At 40.6% G+C, this 11,713-nt stretch overlaps 1 protein-coding gene across 1 annotated transcript in view; it reads right to left on the bottom strand.

Annotated features, from left to right (window-relative positions):
• Positions 1-11,713, bottom strand: part of LOC124044380 (A-kinase anchor protein 9-like) — a gene marked incomplete at its 3' end in the record, with an annotated part of 21,748 nt that extends 10,035 nt beyond the window's left edge. Inside the window, exons 1-4 of the mRNA XM_046364032.1 lie at positions 11,575-11,713; positions 11,003-11,076; positions 10,269-10,517; positions 1,129-7,163 (exon numbers count right to left, since the gene is read on the bottom strand). Of these exons, the coding sequence (XP_046219988.1) occupies positions 1,129-7,163; positions 10,269-10,517; positions 11,003-11,024 (6,306 nt within the window). The remainder of the gene's footprint in view (positions 1-1,128; positions 7,164-10,268; positions 10,518-11,002; positions 11,077-11,574) is intronic.

Genomic DNA, 11,713 nt, shown 5'->3' with positions numbered 1-11,713 from the left:
GGATTTTGGAACGGTATCTCTGTGCATTCAAATGGCCATCGATAAAATGCAATTGTGTTTGCCTGCACATACCATAACCCCATCGCCACCATGGACCACTTTGTTCACAACATTGACCTCAGCAAACCGCTCACCCACACAACGCCATCTGCCATCTGCCCGGTACAGTTGAAACCGGGATTATCCGTAAAGAGCACACTTCTCCAGCGTGCCAGTGTCCATCAACGGTGAGCCTTTGCACACTGAAGTTGGTTATGACGCCAAATTGCAGTCAAGTCAAGACCCTGGAGAGGATGACGAGCACGCAGATTAGCTTCCCTGATGCGGTTTCTGACAATTTGGGCAGAAATTCTTCGGTTGTGCAAACCCACAATTTCATCAGCTGTCCGGATGGCTGTCCGACCAACACGCAGGTGGATAGTCGGATTACACGTGGTGGCGTGGTTACATGTGGTCTGCGGTTGTGAGGCCGGTTGGATGTACTGCCAAATTCTCTAAAATGACGTTGGATGCAGCTTATGAGATATTAACATTAAATTACATTTACATTTACATTTAAGTCATTTAGCAGACGCTCTTATCCAGAGCGACTTACAAATTGGAATTATCTGGCAACAACTCTGATGGACACTCGTGCAGTGAGCATGCCAATTGCATGCTCCCTCAAATCTTCAGACATCTGTGGCATTGTCTTGTGTGACAAAACTGCACATTTTAGAGTGGCCTTTTATTGTCCTCGGCACAAGGTGCACCTATGTAATGATCGTGCTGTTTAATCAACTTATTGGATTAACTTGGCAAAAGATAAATGCTCACAAACAGGGAAACGACATTTGAGAGAAATATGTTTTTTGTCCAACACTTCACATGTTGCGTTCATATTTTTTTTCCAGTATATTTTATTGATGGCATTCTAAAAATTGCAAGTCTCTGTTTACTTCAATTCCTGTTCTGATTTATTTTGAGGTTGGACTTGTGTAATTAGCAGGCCTGCATTTTTTGTGCATAAATCAGAGATTTTTGTGTGTGAATCAGAGACTTTTCCTCAACAAATTTGACAACCAATCTTTGGGATGTTGGCCCTATAAATCTTGTAAAAAATATGTAACACAATAATTCGGTACATACCTTCTCTTTCCTTGCATTGTCCTCTTTAATCTTCCTTTTCTCCATTTGTATCTCCTCCCTTGCCAGGTCTATCTCTGCAACCGCTCTCTGTATTTCATCTTTCATCTGTTCCATCTTTTCACTCTCAGCCTTTCCATCTTCCATCTTCTGTTTCAGCTCTTCCCGTTGTCTCTGTATCTTTGACTTCACCAGTTCCAACTCATCCCTCTCTCGCATGATCTTCTCCATCCTTTGCTCCAGCTCTTTTTTTCTTTTTTGTGTCTCCGTCTTCATCAGTCTGATTTTGTCCTTTTCCCCTTTTATCTCCCCCTTGCTCAGTTCCATTTCTTCTTTCACCCTTCTTAACACCTCTCTGGTTTGTTCCACCTCTAGAATCAACCTCTGGATTACAGCATTCACTCTGTCTTTGTCACCCATCTCCATATTGCTTTCTTCCATCCTGTTTTCCATTGCCACTTTTGTTTGTCGTAGCATTTCTCTGGTTCGCTCTACCTCTTGGATTAATCTCTGTATCTCAGCGTTCATCTGTTCCTTCTCATCAATATCTCTAAAGCCCTCTTCCAGACGAATCTCCAGTTCCTCTTTTGCTCTTTCTATTTCAGCCTTCGCCTGTTCAATTGCATCTCTCTCCCTTTTGGTCTCTTCTCTTCTTTGTTCCATCTCTTCTTCCGCTCTCTCTATTTCATCCTTCATCTTTTCCATTTCTTCCTTTTTTCTCTTAGTCTTTCTCATCATCTGTTCAAGGTCCTTTTTCTTCCTTTGCATCTCAGCCTTCACTAGTTCCATCTCTCCAACCTCTCTCTTGGCCTTCTGCACCATGTTCTCGACCTCTTGTCTCTGCCTCTGAATATCTTCCCTCACACTTTTCAGCTCATCCATTTCTGTCTCTGCTTGTTGCATTTTGTTTTCAATTTCCTCTTTCTGCTCCTGTATCTCAGATTTGATCCTTTCCATCTCCTCTTTCTCACTCTTTGTTTCTGTCATCTTGTTTTCAATGTCCTCTTTCTGTCTTTGTATTTCAGCCTTTGTTTGTTCCAGCTTGTCCATCTCTCTCTTTGTCTTCTCCATCCTTGATTCAATCTCATCTCTCTGTCTCTCTAGGTCAAATTTAATTGTTTCTATCTGGTTAATCTCTGTCTTAATTTCCTCCATTCTCTTATTCAGCTCCACATTGTCTCGATGCAGCTTGGCTCTCTCTTCCTGCTCGTCCCTCTGTACCTCGTCACAGAGTTTTTCCATCTCTTCTTTTACTCTGCTTAGCTCATCCTTGACCGTTTCATAGGGTTCTTTCTCTCTTATTGTTTCTTCCCTTATTCTCTCCAAAAGTTGTTTTTCTCTCTGAATTTCATCCTTCATCTGTTCCATCACGTCTCTGGCTTGCCTTGTCCTCTCAATGGATCTAATCATTTCCTCATGCTGGTTCTGTACTTCAACCTTCATCCGTTCTACTTCGCCTCTCTCTAGACTTGTGGCATCCCTGCCTTGTTTTAACTCCCTCTCTATTTTCTTCTTGGTTCTCTCAATCTCCTCTCTATCTCTCTGCATTTCAGCTCTCAGTTCAAGCTCTTCCTTGACAGCTTCCTCCTGCTTTTTCTCAAGCTCCAGCTTTTTCTTCAGGGTTTCACACCGAAGCACTTCCAAGTCCTCTCTTTCTCTTGCGGTTTCATGGATTTGTCTTTTCAACATGGCCCTTTCTGACAAAACCTCTGTTTTAATTTGCTCAAGCATCTCCCTCTCTTGCTTTGTTTCGTCCATCTTCTTTTGTAAGTCCCCTTTTTCACTCTGAAACAGTATTTCTTCAGAATCGTCTTCGGCTCTCCGTATCTCGTCTCTTACTTTCTCCAACATTTCTCTTTCTCTTTGGATTTCAGCTCGTTGTTCATATCTCTGTTTCTCAATTTCATCTTTCATCTGTTCCATCTTTTCACTCTCAGCCTTTCCATCTTCCATCTTCTGTTTCAGCTCTTCCCGTTGTCTCTGTATCTTTGACTTCACCAGTTCCAACTCATCCCTCTCTCGCATGATCTTCTCCATCCTTTGCTCCAGCTCTTTTTTTCTTTTTTGTGTCTCCGTCTTCATCAGTCTGATTTTGTCCTTTTCCCCTTTTATCTCCCCCTTGCTCAGTTCCATTTCTTCTTTCACCCTTCTTAACACCTCTCTGGTTTGTTCCACCTCTAGAATCAACCTCTGGATTACAGCATTCACTCTGTCTTTGTCACCCATCTCCATATTGCTTTCTTCCATCCTGTTTTCCATTGCCACTTTTGTTTGTCGTAGCATTTCTCTGGTTCGCTCTACCTCTTGGATTAATCTCTGTATCTCAGCGTTCATCTGTTCCTTCTCATCAATATCTCTAAAGCCCTCTTCCAGACGAATCTCCAGTTCCTCTTTTGCTCTTTCTATTTCAGCCTTCGCCTGTTCAATTGCATCTCTCTCCCTTTTGGTCTCTTCTCTTCTTTGTTCCATCTCTTCTTCCGCTCTCTCTATTTCATCCTTCATCTTTTCCATTTCTTCCTTTTTTCTCTTAGTCTTTCTCATCATCTGTTCAAGGTCCTTTTTCTTCCTTTGCATCTCAGCCTTCACTAGTTCCATCTCTCCAACCTCTCTCTTGGCCTTCTGCACCATGTTCTCGACCTCTTGTCTCTGCCTCTGAATATCTTCCCTCACACTTTTCAGCTCATCCATTTCTGTCTCTGCTTGTTGCATTTTGTTTTCAATTTCCTCTTTCTGCTCCTGTATCTCAGATTTGATCCTTTCCATCTCCTCTTTCTCACTCTTTGTTTCTGTCATCTTGTTTTCAATGTCCTCTTTCTGTCTTTGTATTTCAGCCTTTGTTTGTTCCAGCTTGTCCATCTCTCTCTTTGTCCTCTCCATCCTTGATTCAATCTCATCTCTCTGTCTCTCTAGGTCAAATTTAATTGTTTCTATCTGGTTAATCTCTGTCTTAATTTCCTCCATTCTCTTATTCAGCTCCACATTTTCTCGATGCAGCTTGGCTCTCTCTTCCTGCTCGTCCCTCTGTACCTCGTCCCAGAGTTTTTCCATCTCTTCTTTTACTCTGTTTAGCTCATCCTTGACCGTTTCATAGGGTTCTTTCTCTCTTATTGTTTCTTCCCTTATTCTCTCCAAAAGTTGTTTTTCTCTCTGAATTTCATCCTTCATCTGTTCCATCACGTCTCTGGCTTGCCTTGTCCTCTCAATGGATCTAATCATTTCCTCATGCTGGTTCTGTACTTCAACCTTCATCCGTTCCACTTCGCCTCTCTCTAGACTTGTGGCATCCCTGCCTTGTTTTAACTCCCTCTCTATTGTCTTCTTGGTTCTCTCTATCTCCTCTCTATCTCTCTGCATTTCAGCTCTCAGTTCAAGCTCTTCCTTGACAGCTTCCTCCTTCTTTTTCTCAAGCTCCTGCTTTTTATTCAGGGTCTCACACCGAAGCAATTCCAAGTCCTCTCTTTCTCTTGCGGTTTCATGGATTTGTCTTTTCAACATGGCCCTTTCTGACAAAACCTCTGTTTTAATTTGCTCAAGCATCTCCCTCTCTTGCTTCGTTTCATCCATCTTCTTTTGTAAGTCCCCTCTTTTGCTCTGAAGCTGTGTTTCTTCGGAGTCTTCTTCGGCTCTCCGTATCTCGTCTCTTACTTTCTCCAACATTTCTCTTTCTCGTTGGATTTCAGCTCGTTGCTCAAGCTCTTCTTTCACTGCTTCATATCTCTGTTTCTCAATTTCATCTTTTACTCTTCCAGCCTCGTCTCTTCGCTTTTTCAGCTGGGACTCCACTTTTTGTGCGACCAGCTTTGCCTGATCCACCTCATATTTTGCTCTGTTTGTCTCCTTCACACGGTTCTCTATTTCTGTCATCTGTCTTTGGAGTTCAGCCTTCATCTCTACGATCTCTTCCTTCTCTTGCTTTGTGACTTGCTTGCTCCTCTCGATCTCTTCCCTTTCTTCCTGAAGGTTACGCTCCATTTCCGTTAAGTCCTCATTCTTTATTTTGGCCTCTTCTGATATTTTCTCTGCAGTGTTCTTCTCGTCTTTCACACGGGCTTTCATTTTCTCTAGGTTCTCTCTTTCTCGTTGCGTTTCCACCTTGTTTCTTTCTATTTCCTCTCGCACTTTCTGTTTTTCCTCATTCAACCTCTCAAGTGTTTCCGTCTCTTGCTGCGCTCTTGCTCTCTGTTCCACCTCGTCTTTCTCCATTTCACACCATTTCCTTTCCATTTCCTCTTTCAATCGAATTATCTCACACTTAACCTCTTCATAATGCTCTCGCTCTTTCTCTGTCTTTTCCCTTCTACTCTCCAAATCTTCACGTTGTCTCTGTATCTCCGCTTTCATTTCTTCCATTTTGTCTTTTGCTTGTTTTGTCTCTGTAACTTTTTCTTCTATATCTTCTATCTGTCTCTGTATATTAACTTTCATCTGCTCCATTTGCTCCTTTTCTCTTCTTGTGATCTCCCTGCTTTGCTCATTCTCCTCTTTCATTCTCAGCGTTTCAAAATGAATCCTCTCCAATTCTTGTCTCTCTCTCATTGTCTCTTGCTTTTTCCTCTCCACGTTGTCTTTTTCCTTCTGAACTTCAGCTCTCAATTGTTTGATCCCATCTCTCTGTCGCTTTGCTTCTTCACTCCACTTTTTGGCTTCCTCTCTCTCTCGGTTTCCTCTTGTTTTTTCAACGTCCTTGGCTTTCTGCATTTCAGACTTGAGCATTTCCACTTCTTCTCTCTGTCTCTGTATTTCAGCTCTCTGCTCCAGCTCCTCCTTGACAGTCTCATACCTTCTTTTCTCCATTTCCTCCTTCACTCGCCTGGTGTCATCTCTTTGTTTCTCCAGTGCTTCTTTCGTTCTCTGTATCTCTGCTTTTACGTTTTCCATTCTGTCATTTTCTTGCTTTGTCTCCTCAATGTTTCTCTCAATCGTTTCCACTTGTCTCTGCAGTTCAGCTTCCCTCTGTTCCATCTTATCATTCTCTCGCTTTGCTTCCTCTCTGTTTTGCTCAATCTCCTCTTTGTCCATTTGAATCGCATACTTGATCTGCTCCAACTCCTTTTGTTTTCGTAATGTTTCTTGTTTGTCCTTCTCAAGTGAATCCTTTTCGAGAAGAATCTCTGCTTTCATTTTGTTGACCAGGTCCTTCTCTTGCTTCGTCTTCTCCCTGTTTTGATCAACCTCCTCTTTAGCTCTCTGCAGCTCAGCTTTTACGTTGGCAAGTTCCTCTTTCTCTTGCCGGATCCTAACTCTCTGCTCAAGCTCTTCTTTCTCCGTTTCATACCACCTTCGATCCATCTCTTCTTTTACTTTGTTTATCTCACATTTAATCTGCTCAAACTGTTCTTTTTGTCTTTTAATGTCATCTCTTTTTGTCTCCAGCTGACCTTGCTCCCTGTGTACATCGGCCTTCATCGCTTCCATTTTTTCTTTTACTTGATTGGTTTCTGCAATTCTTATTTCCATGTCCTCTATCTGTCCCTGAATGTCAGCCTTAATCTGTTCCATTTTCTCCTGCTCTTGTTTTGTTGTTTCCTTGCAGTGCTCCATCTCCTCTTTTGCTCTCAACGTCTCATACTTGATCCATTCCAAACTCCGTCTCTCGTTAATGATCTCATTGTGTCTTCTCTCCAGCATGTCTTTCTCCATTTGGACATCAGCCCACATTTGTCGTATTCCGTCTTTCTCTATATTTATTTCCTCCATGTTCTGTTTCAGTTTTTCATTCACATTCTGGATCTCCATCCTCATCAGCTCCATCTTTGTGTTTTGTTCTTGTTTCTCAGCCATTAGCCTTTCTATTTCCTCTTGTTGTTGCTTAATCTTTGCTTTCATGTAGTTAGTTTCATTTCTCTCCCTTCTTGACCCCTCCCAAAGTTTTTCAATCTCCTCAATTGCTTGCATTGTTTCTTGTCTTCGTCTCTTAAGAGATTCCTTTTTTGTCTGTATGCCAAGTTTTGGTGTGGTCTTATCCTCTAATGTTGTGGTATCGCCATACCTTTGATCCAATCCTGTCTGTGTCATCTTACTGTTTCGTTGTCTCTGCTCTGTTGTGGGTGAGGAAGAGCAATACATCAGAGTTTTCTCAAAGCAAACCAGTGAGCAGAGCATTCATAAAAAGGTGAGCACTTTTTCAGATAAAGAACACCTGGCCATTCTTTAAAGCAGTCTATCTTAAAGGTGCTACATGCAGAATGTCTCACCCATGTGGAAGCTAGATGAATTGCAACAACAACTATCCCCCCCCCACACACACACAACACTAAACAATACATTAATTCTACTATAACGGTGGCAAACGGTGCCCACAAACTGTTAGGGCCTTAAGCTGTCCCAACCGCAGAGCCCCAACAGGAGTCCCAATACCATACCACTGCTACACCAGCCAAGCCTTTTCTGGCAGCGAAACAGTTCATTCAGCCTCATTTACTGCCTTAAAAAAACATATCTGATATGGTTGACTTTCTTAAACAAATGTTGTTTCTACTGACAATTGAGATGTACAAACTATGGCATAAGGGGACGACAAGTGCATAAGAGGCAATACGCAATATCGATTAAGACATTAATGAGCGAGCTAGGACGGATGTAGTCAATATAAGTATTTGTTCAGCACTTTTGAAATATACAGTGACAGAATTCAGAACATGGGCCGGTCTTATAGTATTCTCCCTGTACACCAAGTCAGAACCGTAGGATAAATAACGGGGGTATAAAAGAAGACAATGAAAGCTCTTAAAATATTTGATGATTACATTTCTCTAAAAGTGGTTCTAGACTACATGTGCACCACCAAGTCAGAACAGTAGGCGAAATTAAGAGGGGATAATAGGCCAAATTATTAGGGTGAGGCACATGGGCTACTAACAGCTTACTACACAACATACATTTAGTATTACTTTCTTAGCTACAGTATACATACAGTATCTCTCTGGCATATTACATCATTATAGCAGCAGCATACAATACATTTTTGGACTCACTTGAACAGGAAGGTGGCGCGACGGTCCTTCGTGGACAAATTTTGTCATGAAACTTTGTCATCAAAGTCTGGCATTCTCTGGATTTATGATGCTTTCAAGACACTGGGAACTGGGGAGAAAACAAGTATTGGCTCTAGAAAGAGGCCCGAGTTCCCGACATACAATTCCGAGTTGGAAATGTATTTTCCCAGTCGGATTGCGTTTTTCCCCCGATTTCCCAGTTGTCTTGAACTCACTGAAGTCAGATTTGAGAGCCTGGCCAATGTTGAATGTTTATAATTTATGCTTGGAAAAAAAATGTTAAGGCTAGTGATTGCATTGCAATGCATGCAGTTAGCCACTGATTCCTTCCAAACTACTCATTGTTGAATTTGCGATTTCCGTCTTGTTGTGTATGTTTATGTCCAATTTCTCTTCATATGACAAGGATTGAAAAGGATTTGCCAGTAGATTGTTAGCTTGATTCATGATGATAACAGCTAGCTAAGATTTTGAAAGTATGATCTTGAGTCCAATCAAAGCAACTGTAGACATAACGTGATTTGACATCATTTTATCAGTGGGTAATGACCTTGAGCCTTCTTGGATGGTATGTATTGAACAGTGTGTATTGTTTTCTCTTCTCACATAAACTGAAATGTATGTATGTGAAGAGTGTAGAATTTTAGCAAGCAGGACATTTTTTGCAACCAGGAAACTATTTCTACATTGACCACTTTCCTCAGGCTGCCATTGTTCGTTGTGCTCGAGGAGGACATGACCACCACGCCTCTTAGCGATGCCGATGGAAGAGAGGGAAAGTGCAGTTTTCCCATCTTGTCAAATACAAATTCTGCATTTTAGAATGTGATTTTGTATTGCCCCCCCCCCCCCAAATACTGACCAGGCACGCAGGGCAGGTGACCAAGGACCCTGACCTCCGGGGAGGTCATTGATTTTGTTTGCCACTCCAATTCAGATGTAATATTACATGGCATGAGTCATGGAAAAATGTGTAGAATTGCAGGAAATTGTCCAGGGGCTGGAACCAAAATCATTTCCCTTATCGTTTCATTCTGACAAGGAACCAGTATTTGTGAAATTGACGTTGTTTTTACATTTAGCTCATTATTAGTCCACCAATCAGTGCAGATAGAGCAGCTTTCCATGGACGAGCAAGGTAGTTCTTTACATGCTTGATGGACAGACAAGTGTAGGGCGCGAGATGTAACTGAAATGGTTGAGGCTTGGTTTGAAGCGCTGGGCATCATGATTTCACATGCATTATAATGTGTTTACGATATTAGTAGGCCTATCATTACTTCACTGAATTCTATAATTAAATACTAGCTAGATACCTACGGAGGAGCAGCTATTATGGAGGAACTTTGCACGTCTGCGAGTTGGCTCAACGCTAAGGCTAGATCAACGCCCTGGACCAGAGATAGCTAACAGGTTTGTGTTCCCAGCAACGCTGGAATTTAAAACACGTCTTACCTTTTTGTAGGTAATACATCCAACGTGAAACGTGATAACTATAGTATCCTTAGCTAGCCTAGAAAACAAGTAGGCAGAAACTGGAAGGAGACGTTTCTGAGTGACAGAATGAGTGCTTGTTTAGGTGCTTTGATTGAGTTTTTTGAGGGACTGAAAAAAAATGCTTGGAACATTATTAACCAGTTCCTATGCTTTTAAAATAATGTTTCTGTTCCGGAACACTAGAGATCTCTTTCATGCCCGCTTCTGTTTCGTTCCTCGAAAATGTTTACTATTTTCCGGTTTTAGGTTTTGTTCCCTGAACCGGTTCCAACCCCTGTTTAAATTTACAAAGATTTCTCTACACCCTATGGCAAAATGGGTAGAATTGCAGGAGATTAGCTGTAAAACAGCAACAACAAAAAGATCACTGATCCATGGCAAAATTTGTAGAATTGCATGAAATTTGTATAAACATTTCAGAATTTTCAGAAACGTTCTTTAAAACAGCAATATTTTCTTTACACCTCATGATAAAAAGTTTAAAACCGCCGTCAACAAAATCTTACTCGTCTTCATTTAAAAAAACAGTGTTGTTTGTTTGTTTAATAACAACTTTATGGCGGATACATTTATGGTGAAGAGCATGCCTAGAATGTTCCAACAATTTTATAATAAAGTGGACCGAAGATTAGAAATATGAATTCATCTTACCTAGCTTGTCCATGAGTTCAGGCTCTTTCTGTCTCAATATCAGATGGAATGCAAGTTTGGTTTGTGGTGTCTCTCTCTCTACGGCTTCAAACAGAGCCCTCATCTGGTCTTGTGTGGTCTGGGCTGCACGGACGCTGTGTGCCAGCTCTTCTGGGATAAGATGTTGTGAGATCACAGCGTCTACTATGGGCCCAGATAATCTCACCTGCGCAATGATCTGCTCTCTGAACTCCTCCAAGAAGTCCCCCACTAGGATTAAATCAATTAATTTCAATGAGTTGCTGAATGTATTAATTAATTCATTATCATGTAGCTTTATTTGAAGTATAACTGGTTAAGATTTTTGTAAGATTCTATACAATTTTATATAGTTACAGGCGACTCCTGATAAGTACAAACTGAATAAATGGTCATTTTTACTTGCTCTAGATGTCATTATTATATGATTCAATGCACACACACACATGCCAAGGGTGAACTGTCAATCACAAACACATATCGAAAGATGTCACAAAATAGAATTATAGTTTAATTTTGAATCATTTAAAACAATATAATACTATAATTTATCACTCACTAGAAAGAAAATGATGGCTGAATTATTTTATATATATAAAATATATATATATATATATATATATATATATATATATATATATATATATAAATAAGAAGAAAAACTCAATCCTGAAGAGCAAAAGTGTATATACTGTTTTTCAGAACGCAAATTGTACCGTGGTTTCTTGATTTTGCCATGTTTGCCTCTTCCAATGTTCCTTAGAGGGCTGCTGTCCATGAGATCACTGGCCTGGTTGAAATGGATAAGGTGGCTTTATGTTATCAAACTCAGTTTGAACACGCACGCAGGCAGGCTCACGCGCGCGCGTGCATACACCCCAAATATTTATACTCATATAGACATAAGTATGATTCACACAAAAATATCATGACAAGATGAGAAATAGGTTTCAAATTTCACATTTACAAAACATATTGATGTGCCAAAAAATAACACCTTTAGAGACCTTGCGTTTTTCGACTGTTTCTTTTTTTCAAAGAACAACTTTCTCACTTCTGTCCTCCCTACTGTATGTCCCTGAATTTTCTCTATAAGGTTATGGTTCAATTTTTTTTGTAGTACACATTTTTTATAGATTATAATATTTAACATATTGGTGTATTGGTAGATAATCTACAGTATGTCATATCAGAGGAGTTGGGGGAAAAGCAGAAGACACTTTTCCATCTAGAATGTACCAATAAAGTATATAGTATCTTATCTGAGTCAATTAAAACAACAACTCACCTTAGTAGTCACCGATTTGTGAGTAGAATTTATTCCGTTTAATTGTCCGATGTGGTGTTGGTGTAGGTTTTGCAGTCATACCAGAGAAAGCAACTAGGCAGAGGTTTCATAAACATTTGATATCTTCTCTTTCCACACC

The sequence above is a fragment of the Oncorhynchus gorbuscha genome, linkage group LG09 (genome assembly GCF_021184085.1).
Source record: "Oncorhynchus gorbuscha isolate QuinsamMale2020 ecotype Even-year linkage group LG09, OgorEven_v1.0, whole genome shotgun sequence".
NCBI classification, from domain to species: Eukaryota; Metazoa; Chordata; class Actinopteri; order Salmoniformes; family Salmonidae; genus Oncorhynchus; species Oncorhynchus gorbuscha.
The sequence above is the reverse complement of the archived record's forward strand: the minus strand, read 5'-3'. Positions and strand labels throughout refer to the sequence as shown.